The 17,813-nt window shown below is 51.5% G+C and overlaps 1 protein-coding gene across 7 annotated transcripts in view; it reads left to right on the top strand.

Moving 5' to 3' along the window:
- Window positions 1–16,794, top strand: part of ptprub (protein tyrosine phosphatase receptor type Ub) — a 119,499-nt gene extending 102,705 nt beyond the window's left edge. For 2 of the 7 annotated variants that reach the window (XM_042338628.1, XM_042338624.1), the window contains exons 15-31: window positions 2,202–2,377; window positions 2,844–3,031; window positions 3,707–3,794; window positions 4,124–4,200; window positions 5,013–5,030; window positions 6,374–6,410; window positions 6,847–6,944; window positions 7,128–7,244; window positions 7,414–7,568; window positions 8,695–8,830; window positions 9,330–9,479; window positions 9,834–10,007; window positions 11,054–11,194; window positions 11,821–11,946; window positions 13,519–13,670; window positions 14,161–14,296; window positions 15,746–16,794. In XM_042338628.1, the coding sequence (XP_042194562.1) occupies window positions 2,202–2,377; window positions 2,844–3,031; window positions 3,707–3,794; window positions 4,124–4,200; window positions 5,013–5,030; window positions 6,374–6,410; window positions 6,847–6,944; window positions 7,128–7,244; window positions 7,414–7,568; window positions 8,695–8,830; window positions 9,330–9,479; window positions 9,834–10,007; window positions 11,054–11,194; window positions 11,821–11,946; window positions 13,519–13,670; window positions 14,161–14,296; window positions 15,746–15,808 (2,032 nt within the window). In that variant the 3' untranslated portion in view covers window positions 15,809–16,794. Of the gene's footprint in view, window positions 1–1,328; window positions 1,359–1,541; window positions 1,545–2,201; window positions 2,378–2,843; window positions 3,032–3,706; window positions 3,795–4,123; window positions 4,201–5,012; window positions 5,031–6,373; window positions 6,411–6,846; window positions 6,945–7,127; window positions 7,245–7,413; window positions 7,569–8,694; window positions 8,831–9,329; window positions 9,480–9,833; window positions 10,008–11,053; window positions 11,195–11,820; window positions 11,947–13,512; window positions 13,671–14,160; window positions 14,297–15,745 lie in introns of all 7 variants that reach the window. The other 5 variants (XM_042338623.1, XM_042338622.1, XM_042338627.1 and 2 more) reach the window with 3 other exon arrangements.
- Window positions 16,795–17,813: the final 1,019 nt, after the last annotated feature.

The following is a 17,813-nucleotide window of genomic DNA, read 5'->3' as shown; positions in this document are numbered from 1 at the left end:
AGTGACCAATTTTATTTGGGGGATTGTTGGCCAGGCCAGGACACCGCGAGAGAGTAAGAAACTCCCTTCTCTTTCCCATTAGTGCCGTGGGATCTTTAACGTCCATCTTAACAGCGTATCCTGCGAAGCGCTTTGCGACGTTATTGTGACGTGAATGGCGATGTATCAAATGTAAGGGTTGGGGGTGGGGGGGGGGGGGTCTATCGTGTTCAACCACAAACACTCCAAATTTAGGATTTTTCCATGATTCCGCACAAATTAAATTCTAAGACTAATTGGTTTCCATCGGGTGGGGGGGGGAGAGGAATTTTGTGCCTCGCTATTTCATAGCCGTGAGTTACAGATGATTGGGAGAACGCCCAATGGGTTCGTTCACTCAGAGAGAAAGAAAGAGAGACAGAGAAAGAGAGAGAGAGAGAGAGAGAGAGAGAAATATGCACTTTGAAGTTTTGTTTTCCTCTTTCCCAGTTATCACACGTCATTCAAGATTTGATGAATGAGCTTCATTACCCACTGGACGGGCACACAGCATAACGTGTGTGTGTTTTGCAAATCTAAATGCTTTTCTTTTTCCCCGCTGGTCCATTACATTTCTCTCGATTGCTAGCTTTGCATTTGTTGTTCTGGCAGGGGAAAAGGTCACCGTGTCGAGGCATTTCATCGGCTGTCGGCAATTTGCAGCAGAAATCAAACTGTATCAGAAGGGGAGGCAGCACCCGAGAGCTGAGTGGCAATCACTCTTGGAGACACAGTCGTACTAGCGCAATCCTTTCCTGATTCGATCCTGATAAGGGGCAGAGATTCCGTGATTCAGAGTAGTCAGTCGTTGCAGAGGGGAAAATGGACATGTATCTTGATACAGGGGCTCGCGTGGTGGTGGTGGTGGGGGGGGGGGTGGGTGTGTGGAAGGAAAGGGGTACATCTCAAAGCAAGGCACGTGGTTTTATTGTAAAGTGCAGTGACTGCGTTTTGGAGGTGACCGAGCTCGTCCGGGCTGTGTCCTTGTTCAATGCTATTAGGGAAAAAAAAAGGGACATTGTGTCTCAACCGACAATCCCCCACCGCCGATAAAATTCATCATTCACTTCATGAACTCATTATGTCCTCGCGACGTGATAAGACGCTGTATCAAATACAAAAGAATATTTCATTTTCAAATAAGCACTGGGATCAAGTGTGGATTATGGTTAAAAAAAAATAGCAAATGCCACCTGTGTTTGACTTGATGAATTTTCAGACTAATGGAACTTTTCCAAAGTGTTTGAATCTTTGCACTGATATTATCTCTGCTCTTCCCTCCGCTGTCCCGGATCTCTCTCCTTTATCAGGAGGAGCTACTATGCCTATTCATATTACCCGTAAGTGGTCAGTGACGACGCTTTTACTGTCTTAATCCCTGCGGCGTAAGGATTTCCTAACTGCGCATAAGTCCCTGATTTCTTCTTAAGAAATGTCGCAAGTTAGATCCCCGTTGTGGGTGTTTATGTAATCGTTACAATATGGAAATCTATGTAAATCTATGAAACAGGCTCCCCGGGGAGACGGTGGAAGTAGAAAGTGTTGTTTCATTCAAATGCAAATGACATCGATTTCTTTTAGAAAATAATATTGTGGGGATTCAGTGTATGAGTAATTTAAGATGACATTATAGTAAGGGTAATAATATGGCTTGAAAGAACCAGGCAATTTTGGATCCGAGGTTCCCAAAGCTTTTCACTCTGTCGCGGACTGATCCATACAGAATTAATTGATTGCTATCAACATCTCCGTTGCCGTAGCATGCGACTACCAGGATGGTAGAAGGCCAACAAGATGGATCTCGGTCTGTGTTTTTTCATCTAGCAATTCCTATATGCAGTAAAACTCGCACACGTGGTATCAGTTGATATTTAATATGACTTATGCAAAGTATGAGTTACGGCAGACATGCACAAGTCATATCATGTATGACTTATGTAGAGTTATGTATAAGTCAGATTTCATATGAATAACACATAAATACACAAGTGCTGTACTGGCTGGTGATATTGAGGCAAGGTTGCTGTACCATGTTTAACCCACGCATATCAAAGCAGTGGCAGCCCATCCCTTCCTGCATACAGTACCGCACAGTGCTATACCTCACGTGCAGAAAAACATGTCGCGTATATAGAGCTAAAAATCACGTGAGAAGCCACGAGACTTACAATGTCCGCTTTCAGGAAACCGACGCAGATGAAGAAGACGGTGATCAGCTCCCGTCACGAGAAAGCTCAGATAATGAACGCGATGGACAGGAGCTTCACTGACCAGAGCACACTGCAGGAGGACGAGCGTCACGGCCTGACCTTCACAGACCCTCACAACTGCAGCACCAGGTGCAAGTCATCCCACAAAGGTAACGTCCTTCTCGCCTCCACCAAGCTGCTCCGGCCTGGGATTTCGGGCCAATTGAGGTTCCGGTTCGCGCTCGTAATGAGATATAATCCGTGCGATCGGTTACAGCATCTAATCACGTGGTCGCGACGTCTCAAAGTGCTTTACAGAATATACTGTACAGCGAATTGACTGCGTATTTTGTAAGCGAAACACGGCGGCCAATTGCGCACAGTCGTGGATTGAGTGACCAAATTTTTTTCGGGGGGTTTGTTATCCCTGGAAAGCGATCCCCCAATCGACTAACAACCAGGTTCCTATTTCCTGCTAATTAATCCGGGAATCGAACTCGGGTTCCCTCGCTTGCGAGGCGAGCACGCTAACCACTACACTAAGGTTGCTTGTCCTGCTCTCTGACCTTCCTGCTTGTTGTTGTTGTTTTCTTGTAACCCCCCCCACCCCACCACCTCCCCATCCATCCCCCGCAGATGACCAGCGCAGTGTGATGAACGAGTCGAGCAGTTTGTTGGGCAGTTTCTCGCGAAGCCCCCGAGGACGAGCAGGGTCTCCGTACCAGACAGGCCAGCTGCACCCCGCCGTACGAGTGGCCGATCTCCTCCAGCACATCAACCAGATGAAGACGGCGGAAGGTTACGGCTTCAAGCAGGAGTACGAGGTGCGATTAACAGGAAAATGGCGAGAAAAAAAACAATTTTCTCCCTCCCCCCCAGTTGTTACCATTCAGTTGTCGCCGTCACCGCGTGGGTTTGTTCCTAACGCAAACAGGGCCTGGATGACGTTCACTGGACCGGAGGTCTCGCGTTCTAAAAATGGCCAACTTCCTAGGCATCGGGTCACCTCAGACACCATTTCCTGCCCACTTGTCCCTTGACGATTCGACCACTCCTCCTCTTAACCCTGTTTCCAGCCAATTAATTCCCCTCTGCAATAACGCATACTTATTGGGTATCGTGCCTGAAATTGCCCTCCACAGCTTTGACCCCTTGTTATCGGTGGAAGGACTTTGTGTGGAGTATAGCATAGACACTGGCACGGACGAGTTGGGCCGAATGGCCTGTTTCTGTCCTGCTGCAGGTCATCGCACGCTGCAACTCTGTATAACCTGCGCCATCTTGTCCTGTTGCCGTGGCGGATGTGTGAGACGCGTGAGACGTCTCACTCGGCCTCTCTCACTGGGGAATCTCAGCGTGCCTTGCGGGATATCAAGCAGCTCGCGAGACCCCAATAGTCGCAGTGTCTGAGTTGAACGCACGCTGTCTTGTCACTGCGGTGGCTGGGAGCTCGCACCTCGCGTCCTGCCCTGACCTCTCGTCCTTTGCTGTTCCTCCAGAGTTTCTTTGAAGGCCAGACCTCGTGCCGCGAGACGTCGAAGAAAAAAGAGAACAGGACCAAAACTCGGCATGAAAACATTATCGCCTGTAAGTGAGTGAGGAGAGCGTGGGGGCGGGGGAGGAGGGGCGGGAGAGGTAGGGGATCAACAAATTCAAAAAGTCACTTCGAAAAGGAAGTGAAGTCAGCAGTGGCCCAACGCCCTGGAAGTTGGCCGTGCGGTGGNAGGGAGGGAGGGGAGTATTTTTTTATTATTTAGAAGTTCTAAATTTGGACAGTCTCATTTCCTGTTAGGAACTTCCAACCCCAAACACTCCCACGTCATCAACCCTTGCCTTAACGGTAGACGAGCCTGTCTCAGCGCTGCTTAAACTCTGTGTGACACCAGAAACCCACACGTGTAATGCTCTCTCCACAGACGATCGTCATCGGGTCAAGTTGCATCCGCTGTTGGGAGATCCCGGTTCAGATTACGTCAATGCCAGCTACATCGATGTAAGTGGCAGGTTCCCGCCCGATGCCCGCCATAACCCTTCGGCAAACCTGGATAGTCACACGTCACGATCCTGGCATTTCACGCAGCACCTTATCAAGCGCTCCGGGGAGGGCTGTCCCGCGTGAAGGGGCCTGTGCGAATGCAAGTTGTTGTCGTGGTCAAAATGTCTCAGAGCGCTTCACTGGATGTATTGTAAAGTGCGTTGACTCGGTATTTTATAAGCGGGAGCTAATTTGCGCTCAGCGACATCCCACAAACGGCCACGGAGTCGGTGACTAATTTTATCTTGGGGTTTGTCGGCCAGGACACCGAGAGAGAGAAACTCCCACCTCTTTTCGAAAAGTGTCTTGAGAGCCTCAACATCCGCTGAACGGGGCACAGACAGGACCTCGGTTTAACGTTTGAAAGATAGAACCCCCAACAATGCAGCGCTCCCCCCACACCCCTCCCACCAGTACTGTGCTAGAATGTCAGCCTGGACCATGAGAAATTCCAGACACCAGCAAGGAAGCCCAGAGAACCACACTGATTTGGGGCTTCGAGCGATCCTAACAGAGCCTGAATTTCTTAAGCCTTAAGACCTTCTTAAGGAAGGTCTTAAGCCTTGCCTCGCTGTCCGTGCTTCCCTTTTTCGTAAAGATTTCTCGGGATAAGACTTTGAGAGACACTTAAGCTTCGGCACCCAGCTCGAGGCATGTTGCTTCTAAGAACCTTTCTTACTGTAAGCTGTATTCGTGTCTGCCTCTTGCTTATCACTTACATGCTTGTATCTCTGTTGGTTTTCACAAACTCTTCCTCATGTGGAGTGTAGATACAGATTAACAGAGAAGTAAGTACATCTCTGCTGGCCTGACCTCGTCTCCGTGGCTTAAAGATCCCTCTCGTGCCCGTTCTTTGGTGTTTGCGTTGTTCTTCTCCTGCCCAGGAGCATCACATTCGGGAAACAAATGGGAGCATTTGGGATCGATGTTGCATGTCGAATTGGGAAATTGGCACATGTTTAATATCATTCCATCGTGGGGTCTCGTGGTGGGGGGGGGGGGGTGGAGGTGGGGTGGGAGTTTGGGGTGGTGCGGGGGCTGTAACGGGAATGGTAAGGCTGCTGCCAATCATTCTGAATGTCACTGTCGAACATTGGCTAACTTCTGAGCCATCCTTTCGAGAAGGTGGACTTGTGTCAGTGATTCGGGGAAGCCATCTCAAGTCACCTCAGGGCCTCTAGCCTCTGGTCACCAGTCAGCCCGTCGTGAGCAGGCGATCCAAGTTCTACAGAACCCCAAAACGGGACACCCCCCCCCCCCTCTCCCTCTTCCCTCCACCTCACCCTCTCCCCACCCATTCGTTTAAATATTTCCGATCCCGTGAAACATTTCCCGCACCAAACCAAAATCTCTCGTATTGATCACCGAGAGCTGGCGAGAGCTGCCACTCATTCCGAAGCGATTGGGAGCAGCCTGCGTGTGAGTCCCTTGAGCACTGTTCCGCATCTGGGTGTTGTTTTGCCGTCTGCATTTCTGTACCTTACTGTTGCCTGGCTGGAGTGTGCATGCGGAGTATCTCCTCTACTCCATCGTGACAGAAACTCACTCAGGACAAATTACATTGACGTTTCAAACGTTTCACTGATTCAAGTCTTTCATTAGCTCAAATGGATAGAGTTCAGTGAAACCCTCCCTCTTCAACTCCCCACCCCACTTTCCCCACGCACCTAGTCCAAGGCTGGAACCGCTGTGAGTTAAGCTGTGTTGCAAATCCCTTCCTAATTAGCCCGAGACAAGACGATTGGCCTGGCTCCTGTTTTCACACGATGCAGAGTAGAAAACCGGGTTAGACAGGAGACTTACCTCGGGGGGGAAAAAAAGGTTATCTATCGAAACCTAAAATGTAGCCACCCGACGATTGGAGCTGTGAGTTCACATGCAACCCACTGCGTGTGGTGTAATGACCCCTTTCCTTTCCCCCCCACCCCGTTCTCCCCACTTTCCTCCCACTCCCCCCAATTTAGCTCCATCCCAAAGGCTAAAGTGGATTAAGTCTGCATGCCTCACATCCCTCAGCACGCTCTGAGCCATGTTTTACAGCCTGCGCGCGCGCGCACACACACACACACACACACATACACACACGCACAGTCCTGTTGATTAATGCTATCTTTCTTCTCTCTCCTGACAGGGTTACCACAAAGCCAATCACTTCATCGCAACTCAAGGTACAAGATTATTCTGTTGTGTTTTTTTTTGGGTCACTTGCTACCCGGCTCGAGGAAGGATAGAGATAGCCAGGATCAAGAGGGGGAGGCCATTCAGCCCATCCAGCCTGTTCTACCGGCTTATCGGATGAGGAAAAGCGAACCTGAATCCCAATACCTGCCAAAATATCTCACCATCTTCCACTGCACACATCTGGGGGAGGAGAAACAACAAAAGCAAGACAGCCAGATAGCTGAGGGTGTTGGGGGGTGGTGGGGTGGGGTATATGGCTCGGAGGCTAGAGTAGGGAAGGTTGAGGTATGTAGGGCACGGAATGGACAGTGATGGAGCAGTCTCAACGAGCTGGATGGCCCTGATTTCATATGTTCCTAAAATAATGTTCCCCCCCGCCCCCCTCTCTCTCTCTCTCTCTCTCTCTCGCTCTGCTCGTCCCAGGACCCAAGCAGGAGATGGTCTATGATTTCTGGCGGATGGTGTGGCAGGAGCATTGCGCCAGCATCGTGATGATCACCAAGCTGGTGGAGGTCGGGCGGGTAAGTGGTGGCGGGGGATGGTGGGGTGATGTGGGTGTGCGCGGGGTGGTGGTGGGGGGGGGTGTGTGGGGGAGAGTAAGGGCGGGCGAGAGAGGGGAGAAAGGGGGTTACTAAGTGGGGGGTGGGGGAGAGGGAGGGGGTTGGGGAGTTGACGTGAGATGACCCGAACCTCTTCGCCCACAGGTCAAATGCAGCAAATACTGGCCCGACGACACCGAGCTTTACGGCGATCTGAAGGTCACCCTCATCAAAACAGAGCCGTTGGCGGAGTACACCGTCAGGACCTTCTCACTGGAAAGGGTAAGACCTCCCACCCCCACACTCCCCCCCCCCCCCGACCCACCCCCCACACAAGGTGCGGACCGCAATCCAACCTATTAAGAGCTGTTTTTCCTCCCATGTTTTAAGCCTACCCCCACCCCCACCCCCCACCACACCGCCCATTTATCGTTGTCTTTTCTTCGCTCAGAGAGGCTACTCGGCCCGGCACGAGGTGCAGCAGTTCCACTTCACGGCCTGGCCGGAACACGGAGTGCCGTACCACGCCACCGGCCTCCTGGCCTTCATACGATGCGTCAAGGTCTCGAACCCCCCCGACTCGGGCCCTGTCGTTGTCCACTGCAGGTCAGTATTGACTCCTTCCCTCTCTCTCCCTCCCTCCCTCCCTCCCTCCTTCCATCATTAAACTTCCCTCTCACTCCCTCCCTATCTCCTTCCCCACGTTCTCCTCTCCTCTCTCCCTCTCTCTCTCTCTCTCCCTCTCTCCCTTGAGAGGGTCACATCGCGCTTACCTAATTCCGGAAAGTATTAGGCGCAGGTTTCGGTGACCCCGGAGTGTGCGTTGGGGGGGGGGGGGGTGTGTGAACGCGTCGGGGGTAAAACAGCATAGCTTGCCAACGTTGCAGTAAGGCTGTCACACCGCCAGCGAGTGAACAGCGCTAAGACCATTTTGCGAGCTCAGAGCTCCTGTTACGTGCCAGAGATGCCGCATATTTTGAAACGTACCGAAGTCAAGGTTTTTATTTATTTATAGGCATTAGAACTCCAGGCGTTTGTCAGTAACAGAATGAAGTGTCGTGGGAGAGTGAATTGTTCATTTAACGGGAATTAAATGTGTGGGGTATTAACATATTAAGAGACGACTAAATGCTTTTTCACAATCGCTGCCCCAAAGGTGTTCATGATCCCTTTTTGTGACTAGAACCCCCCCCCCAACCACCTCCCCCACCCCCACCACCGCTGTCAACAATTTATAACGATAACCATCCTTGGTTTGATCCAGCGCCTTATCACGTCTTCGTGAAGTCTCAAAGCGCTTCACAGAATATACTGTAAAGTGGATTGACTGTGTATTTTGTGGGCGAAACGCAATAGCCAATTGGGCACAGCAGCGTCCCCACAAACACTTGGGTTTAATGAACAATTTTTTTTTCTCTCTCTTGGAGGGGTTATTACCCCCAGGAAAGCGATCCGCCAATCGACTAACAACCAAGTTCTTACTTACCGCTGGGTAAACAGAGACGCGCGGAGTAAGGGAACTTGCCTAACATTTGGCCCTGTCCGGGAACCGAATAACCAGGTTCTCTCGCTTACAAAGCGAGCGCTCTAACCACTACGCTACGAGACTCAGTTGTTACTGGGATGCGTCGTGACGTGCGTGCGGTGTGCGCGGCGGTGATGGTGGTGGGTGGGGTGTGTGTGTACGCCTGTTCCGCTCTCTCTGACTCGGAGCCTGCATTTGATCGCTTAGTGCCGGTGCCGGGAGGACGGGCTGCTACATCGTGCTGGACGTGATGTTGGACATGGCGGAGTGCGAGGGAGTCGTGGACATTTACAACTGCGTGAAGACCCTGTACGCGAGGAGGATTAACATGATTCAGACTGAGGTAGGCGAAGGCGACAGACTCGGGGAACTTGCTTATTTATTCCCAGCGGATGTCAAAGCAAACTGAGCGTCCGTGACGACAGGAACACAGACGGAAGACAATAATCCTTGCATTTTACACAACAACTCGCACTCGTCTTCGTACCCTTCACGCCCTGGCACCTCCCTACGCCCTACCTCTCCGACCTGCTTACTCGCCCACCGATCCACTACCTCCACGTCCGCTCCACTTACTCCAGCCGCCTGCTTGTCCCGGCTAATCGAGGCAGGAAGAGAGAGTAGTGAGAGAGAGAGAGAGAGAGAGAGAGGAAGATGGGGGTGAGGAGGGAATTAAATGTATTGAAGAAGGAAGGTATTGGCGGGTGTGGAACGAGAGGGGGTAGTTTCCCCACCGCGGGAAAGGATGAGGGAGCGAAGTGGGGGGGCGGCGAGGCGGTGTGGGGAGCATCTGCTGGGTAATAACCTGATGAGTGTCTCTCTCTCTCTCTCTTGGCTTGAAGGAACAGTACATATTCATCCACGACGCTATCCTGGAAGCTTGCCTGTGTGGGGACACCTCCATCCCGGCTTGTGAGCTCAAGCCCACCTACAAGGAAATGGTCAAAATAGACCCGCAAAGCAACTCCTCGCAACTGAAGGAAGAATTCCAGGTGAGTTTCTGGAAAAACTTGTTCAAGACTTCCCACCCCACCCCCCCCCACTCCACCATTTGTTATTCTTTCTCTCACAGACAGGTTCTGTACCGACCTCCCTCTGCTCCATGTCCCTCCACCCCCGCCCCGCCTGGCCCACCCCACCACTGGCGGTCGGACCTTCAGTCTTTCTGCCCCCGCCTTATGGAACTCCCAACCCACAGTCCCTTCACCCCTGCCCTCTCCCTTGCCTCCTTCAAGGGCCGTCTCAAATCTCTCCTCTCCGAGCGCGCCTTCAGTCACGCTCCCCAGCCCTCGCTGCCCCAAAGCGCCCGCTTAGCTCACCTCCTCGTCCCACGTTGTGCGTTCCAGACGTTGAACTCAGTGACGCCGCACCTGGACATCGAGGAGTGCAGCATCGCTCTGCTCCCTCGCAACCGGGAGAAGAACCGCAGCATGGACGTGTTGCCTCCCGACCGCTGCCTCCCCTTCCTCATCACCGTGGACGGAGAGAGCAACAACTACATCAACGCTGCCTTGATGGACGTGAGTTCTCGTCGCTTCGACATCGGGACGTTTAACGATTGTCCTGACCGACAATCCACAACATACAATCACACAAACCACACACACCCACACACACACCCTCTCCACACACACACCCACACACACACCCACACACACACAGATAAAATCGGTCACTCAATCCACGACTGTTCGTGGGGACGCTGCGGTGCGCAATTGGCTCCGACTTTCGCCCACAAAATATACAGTCAATTCACTTTACAGTGTATCCTGTGAAGCGCTTTGAGACATCTCAACTACGTGACAAGGCGCTGTATGTAAGGATTATTATTATGCAAGGATTATTATTATAAAGTGCAGTGACATACGTGGTTTTGGTTAGTTCTTCCTCTGACCACTGAGTGGAGCAATTAGTGACGCCAAACACACAATGGGGAAGGAAACTGGCACTCCCCAACCTTCCCACGCCCATCAACACTACGTCTCCCACCCCCACCCCCTCCCCAACACCCCCCCTACTTCTCCCCCTCACACGATCGCAATCCACTTCTTTGTGGTTCTTCGTGTCTCTGTGCTACAAAGAGGTGTGAACTTGGCTCGGTTTAGTAGCTTTCTCACCTCTTGAGTGAGAAGGTCATGGATCCAGGCCCTACGTTGGGGACTTTGAGCTTACAGTCAAGCCTGAAGCGTCGGTAGAGTGCTGGGGGGAGCTCCGCATCGCCCAAGGCGCCGTCCTTCGGAGGAGACATTAAACCAAACTCCCCTGTCGTACCCTACTCAACTGGACGTCAAAGATCCCAGGGTGCTATCAGAAAAGAGAAAGGTGTCTCTCTCCTGGTGTCCTGGCCGACAATCTCCCCTTTTCCCCCCTCCCCCTCCCACAGCTAAAATTGGTCACTCTTAACATGGCTGTTTGTGGGGTATTGCTGTGCGCAATTGGCTGCCGCGTTCGCCTACAAAACACACGCAGTCACTACACTTTATGAGAGAGAAGCGCGTTACGGTACCAAAAAACAAGGTCTGTTGACTGAAGTGTTTTTTTTCTCTCTCTCTCTGAATCTCCTCAGAGCTACAGGGGAGCAGCAACCTTTATTGTCACCCCACATCCTTTACAGAACACAACCACAGACTTCTGGAGACTCGTGTATGATTATAATTGCACATCAATAATCATGCTTAACCAGCTCAATCAGCTGAACTCAGCCTGGGTACGTTATCCCCCACCACACCCGCGCGCATACACACACACACACACCCTCACACACATCATAACACAGCCCCCAAACACCCCCACCCAACCGCCCCTCCCTCATACACACATCAGCCCACACACACACACACACACACACACACACACACACCACACGCACAAACACGCAGCCGCCCCCCACCACCACCTCTCACACACACACGCACACACGCACACACGCACACACCAGACAAACACACACGCGCCGTCCTACACACACGCAGCCCTCCACCCCTCACCGGACAAACACACACACGTGCGCACACACACACTCGCAGAACAGTATCGATCTTCCTCTTTCATTTCGGAGAAAATTGCCAAACCGCAGGCTTAATGTGAAGCGGTTTCCTCTCTTTGTCTCTCACCCAAGTACCCCTCAGAGAGAAAAAAAAAAGCGGACCTCCAAGTTGAGAGACTGTTGAGACCGTCCGAAATGTAAACAGAGTAACATCCAGATCCCGGGTGGGAATTTGAGACAAGATAGAGTTCCGACCTGCAGCCAATATATGGCTTTATTTACATTAACCCGTTTGTGTGTGTGTGTGTGTGTGTCTCTCTCCCTCTCTCTCTCTGCCCTCTCGCCAGCCGTGCTTGGAATACTGGCCCGAACAAGGACTGCAGCAGCACGGGCCCATCCAGGTGGAGTTGATTTCCCGCACGGCCGACGAGGAGATTGTCACCCGGTTGCTGCGGGTTCAGAATTTATCCCGGGTGAGGATCGACTTGGCGAATAACCGTAATAATGTTGATAAAAATCCATGTATTTTCTACAACGCCCAGGAGGACGTCCCGAAGTGAACGCAGTACAAATGTGGAAACAAGGGGAAGCCATTCAGCCCCTCGAGCCTGTTCCACCATATCTTTTAGATCATGGCTGATCTGTACCTCAAGTCCAATGACCCGCCCTTGCCCCGGATCCCTTAATACCCTGACCTAACAAATATCCAGCCAGTTTGCACACAGCAACCTCTCCTGCAAACGGCCATGAAGTCAATCGACTGATTTTTATCCGATGGGATCGTTGGCCAGGACACCGGGAGAGAGAAACTCTCTTGACCCAAGAGCTCCGCATAATTCAGGCGCAAACAGGAACTCGGGCTAACGACTCGTGCAAAGGACAGCGCCTAACAGCTTCCTCCCCACACCCCAGCACTGTGCCGGAACACCTCCCTGGACTGTCAGCTCAAAGTTTCTTGACTCCAGGGGCTTAATGGCGACAACCCACTGGCCCAAAAAGTATTACCAAACGAGCCTGACACCTGTCCTGCGGTGTTAAATAAATTTCCTGTGTTGCTTTTCGTAACCTTCTTTATTAACAAATGTTGCAACAGAGGATCTTGCACAGCTCAGGTTTCCAGTTCATTGTGATTTCACATCCATGGCAGGAGATTAATACTGAGCTGTGTTTATCGTCACAAGTAATAATAATACTTGCATTGGGAAATTTTGGTCATCCGGGTGTCTGACACACGCAGAAACCCGTCACTGTATCGAAACCAAACTGAGAATTCTGCGCATTCCCATCTACACGTGGAATTTCCAGAGATAGATCGTTGGAATGGAATGCGCTCCCTGTTCCTGGAATGACGCATCCTGTTTACCTCATCCCCAAGGCTCGGGGACCCCCGTCTGTGCGTTGGGGTAACTGCTGGAGTTGAACCAGCTAGAACCACTTGGCTTGACATTGAGAGCCCTGTCCGGTGGAAGGAAATTCAAGCCCTCTGAGATGCCGCCTGGCATGACGGGCGCTATATAAACACAAGCTGTGGGTGGCTGGCGACTTGGCACAAGCAAAGCCATGTGTCTGTGAGACGTGCGGGGTGACTGGCTGACTGTAACGCTCACTGAGGGACTGGGAACCTGGAGTTTCTGGGAAGGAAGTGCTTGTGTGCCACAGCTACTTATAGCACGCCTGACAAATCCGAAAGCACAGACCACCACCACCACCTGTTTCTAACCAAAGAGGCTAGAAGCCAGCCAACCTGGCATTAACCTTGGCTCCCCGGCCGCCCGGTCAGCTGAACGTTAAAGGTCCGATTCCTGACCGACAAACCACCTCCCCACCACCACCCCCAACCATCCTCAGCTCCGCATCAGTCTTTGTGGAAGGGCTTTGTGGAAATTTACTGTGAATTGCGTATTTTGCAGGAAAAGTAATGATTTAATTGGTGGAACGTCCAATGCGAAGGGTGGGGGAGTGGGAGGAATCCAATGCCATTGGGAAATGTGCCGGGTCTCACTGCTGCAAATCTCTAATCCCGGTCTCTTCCTGGTTAGTTACAGGAGGGTCAGCTGATTGTCCGGCACTTCCAGTACCTGCGATGGTCGGCCTACAGGGACATCCCCGAATCCAGGAAGTCGTTCCTGCACCTGCTCAAGCAAGTTGAGAAATGGCAGACGGAATCCGGAGACGGAAGGACAATAGTTCACTGCTTGTGAGTGGCCGAGTGTGAGAGTGAACTAACAGCCTCAGCCCAATACGAAGCACCGGCGACATTCACACGGTGACGTCTACACGGCCTTTCACGTCGGGAGGACGTCCCAAAGCGCATACCGATCATACAACGACGACTTGCACTTACAGAGCGCCCTCCACACAGGGTAGCGTCTCAGAGCGCTTCTCTCGTGGCTTGGCACCCGAGCTGGGGAATGGCAGGGGTGGGTAGTTAGTGAAAGGATGAGATCAGATGGGGGTCAAATGGCTTTCTTCATCCGAACTCACCTCCTGAGTAACTGGGCGCTCCGAAGCTCGAAAAGGATCTATTGTAAGGGTTTATCTGCGGGATAAACCGAAAGTAACTCCGGAGGTAGATGGAATAGAATCTATGTGACTATGACTGTGTAAATCTAAGCGTCTGTGAAACTGTGCGTCACTAAATGAAAGGCGGGATGTGACGATGACCCCCGTGACGTGTCTGGTTTCAGGAACGGAGGGGGCCGCAGTGGGACTCTCTGTGCCTGTACCATTATCCAGGAGATGATCAGATACCAGAAGATGGTGGACGTTTTCCACGCCGTCAAGACATTGCGCAACAACAAGCCAAACATGGTGGAGTCCCCGGTGAGTGGGTGGAGGGGTGGGGGTGGGGGGTGGTGGTGGGGGGAGGTGGGCTTGCTTTGGTCAAGCCGGGAACACCAGCTCCAGCGTCAGGATGAAACGCAGGCTTCGGCCAGGTAGAATTCGAGGGCCTGCGAAGCCCGCCCACACTCAGCGACCTCTCTCCCCGCTGTTTAATGACATTTTGAACGGCAATTGAGTTTGAAACGAGTCTGGCAGCCTTTACCGCGGCATCCATCAGTGTCCTCCCCAACTCCACACAAACCCACTGGAGCCTGAATGCTGACATTCAGCCTCGCTGATGTTCCAACGGCCTTGACTGGAACATGATTATTTTAATCAAGGTTTTTTTGTGTGTGTGTGTGTGTTTGGGAGTGGGGGGGGGAATCTCCTGACGGTTTAACCATTTCACGCTCGACGCGGCAGAAAACGCCTTTGTGCTCTTGATGCAAAGCGGAGTGGGGGCTCGGACGTCAGAGGACACGAGGTGGTGGCAGTACCTGTGTCGGGAATGTTTCGGGAGAGAGAGGAGGAGAAAGAGAGAGGGAGGGAATGAAAGGAGTGAGAGAAAAGGAGAGAGTGAAAGAAAGAGTGAAAGATGAAGACGAGTGTGAAAGAGAGTGTGTGAGAGAGAGTGAGTGAGTGTGTGTGTGTGTGTGTGTGAGAGAGAGAAAGAGTTTTTAATAAAGAAATATTTCACACAGCAGCTTCTGAGCTCATCAAACCGAGTGTCTCTTCTTCTTAGAAGCTGTGACTTCTGAGCCCATTTATTTTAAAACCTGACTGTTCTTTTGGCGGAAATTCAATCTGCTAAAATGCAACATGTGCGAGAAAGCTTGTTAAAGGTGTGAAGTTGACACACTACTGCGGTGCTCTGGATATTGCTGGAGCTCTCTGCCATCACGCGGGTCCTTTTAACCCCCTCGACACCAGCTGATTGAGAAGCACGGAAGGAGTGTAAGCTTCTACACTCACTGCGGAGTCCACCCCCATTCCGCCGATATAATTGACTGCAGTTTTAACCTAAGAACGCACCCGCTTTAACAGCGGCTTTGCGACGTCTCAGCAATGTCCGAGTCGTGTAGCTCAGGGGTTAGAGCAATTGCCTCGCAAGCAAGAGACCCGGGTTTGATTCCCGGGCAGGGGGCAAAACCTTGTTTGCCTAGCAGTAAGTAGGAACCTGGTCGTTAGTCGATTGGCGGATCGCTTTGCCGGGAATAATAATTTGTTCGAACAAATAATAATAATAAAATTGGTCACTTCAATCCGCAACTGTTTGCGGGACACTGCTGTGCGCAATTGGCTGTTGTGTTTCGCCCACAAAACACTTTACAGTATATTGTGTGAAGCGCTTGGAGACGTGTCGAAGACGTGATAAGGCGCTGTATGAAATGCAAGTATTATTATTATTACTATCACTACTTATAATCCCTCCGCTTTGTGTTATTACAGGAACAATACCGCTTTTGTTACGACACGGCCCTCGACTACCTGGAGAGCCTGGAAGCGAGATAGCGCCGTGTGGTCTGGGGCTGAACGGAGTCAATACGGGGGGGGGGGGGGTTGGGGGTAGAGGAGGAGGGGTGGGGTGGGGGGAAGGAATGGCCAGCGGTGACACCGACCCTCCTGACCACCCACGCACACGCGCGCGCTCACACACACACAAACGCACAGGCGTGTGCGTGCCAGTCCGCAAGCTCAAGCTCTACTAATGGGGACAGCAGATGCAAAAAAAAAATGAACAGACTCAAAGAAATAGTCTGTTTGACCCTTGGGATGCCAACCAACGGGACGCCATAAGCGCTCAAGCGCGAGAGTGAGACTGATTCCCCCCCCCATAAAAGGAAACGAGGCGGAGGGGGCACTTGGAAAATGACCAGGGAGGCAGTCAGGGATTAAATGAATGGCCTGAGGTGCACAGACTGAGCCCCCCCCCCACCCTCCTACCCCCCCATCCCACCCAACCACACACGCACGCGCGCGCACACACACCCAGCCTGGGCACGCTGCGATTTACGGCTGGGCAAACGGGTCCAGTTCGCCCGCATCAGTGAGCTTCAGCGAACTGGACGGGCACGGTTTGGATGGCACACAGAGGCAAACGGACCGGAACGGAGGAAAGAGACGAGCAGAACTTTATTAAAGACCGACCGGCAAAAGGGTTTATCAAACACTATATTTTTGATGAGTTTCCATTAAGGGCTTGGCAGTTGAATATAAATATACAACATGCCCTTTCAGTGTAATATACCGACCGAGGATGTGTGTTTTTTTCACCGTTGAAACTCTTTAAACCCTATGCATTTAATCGCTGTACACTAATACCGGCCAATGTTGTTTTTTTTTTAAAAAAGCAAAAATCTCGATTTTTTACATCACAGGTGAATTATACTACAAAATAATAGGACTTTCTCACACGCTGAAGTGAAAATTGTCATCTGTTAATTATACTTGTAAAGCATTGACGGAGATAAAAAAAAACTCATGTTTTTCTTTCTTTACACACGCTCTCTCTCTCTCTCCTTTTCGTTTATTTTTTGATTCGGGGGAGTGGGGGAAGAAGAAACCTCGCCCAAAAAACGAGCGACTGAATAAAAACCGTGCTGTCGTTTTGAAATAAACTGTAAAAAAAAAATGCAAATTTTAATCGGTCGCTTTAACACGAGGTTCAGGAAAGAAAATGATTAAGAAATCGCGAATTTCTCTTTTCCTATCGAGCGCGAGCTGTTCACCGCGGTGCGTTGCTTCCGCCTCGCGAAACCGTGGCGTTTAAAAAGCGAGACGCGGCAAGAAAAGAAACCCCCAAAAATTACTGTGTTTTTTTTTTTCGCTCTCGAAAGTGCACATTTTAAAAAAAAGAAATAAAAAAACTTTTAAAACGCAGGATTACTTTTTTTTCTAACGGCTTGGAAATATATCCTAATGATCCTCGCGTTTGATACGGCACCTTTGCGCGTCGTCGAGATATCTCGAGTTGCTTCACAGGAATTTACTGGTAAAGCAGATAGGATTCCTCGCTTGACTCAGCCCGAGGTGGGAGGGGTGGACCGACAGCTTAAGACACTGCAAACTTTTTAAAACTTTTTTTACTGTTCCTCTTTTCACCCATTCATTACAACTACAACAACAACAACTTGGATGTATATCGCCCCCTCCACGTCGGACGGCGTCTCAGAGCGCTTTACAGTGACGGATCCCGGGGCCGAGCCCAGGGGGGGAAGGGGAGGGAGGGGGGGGGGGGGGGGGGGGCGAAGGTGACCAAAGGTGCGGTCGAAAAGAAAGTCTTCAGCAGAGACCTGAAAATGGGAAAGGAGGGAGCGAGACAGTTCCAGAGCCTCGGGGCGTAGTGGCTGAAGGCGCTGCCGCCGAGGGTGGAGCGGAGGACTCAGGGGACGAGGAGGAGGCCAGACCCGGAGGAACGGAGGCAACGGGTACTGTGCTGAGGAGAGAGGAGGTCAGAGAGGTCGGGGGGTGCAGAGGAGTACAGGGACTTGAATACGAGGGTGAGGGTCTTGAAGTC

The sequence above is a fragment of the Callorhinchus milii genome, unplaced genomic scaffold (assembly GCF_018977255.1).
Source record: "Callorhinchus milii isolate IMCB2004 unplaced genomic scaffold, IMCB_Cmil_1.0 Scaffold10, whole genome shotgun sequence".
Lineage (NCBI taxonomy): Eukaryota > Metazoa > Chordata > Chondrichthyes > Chimaeriformes > Callorhinchidae > Callorhinchus > Callorhinchus milii.
Note: the sequence above shows the minus strand (reverse complement) of the source record. Positions and strands in the feature narration are given on the sequence as shown.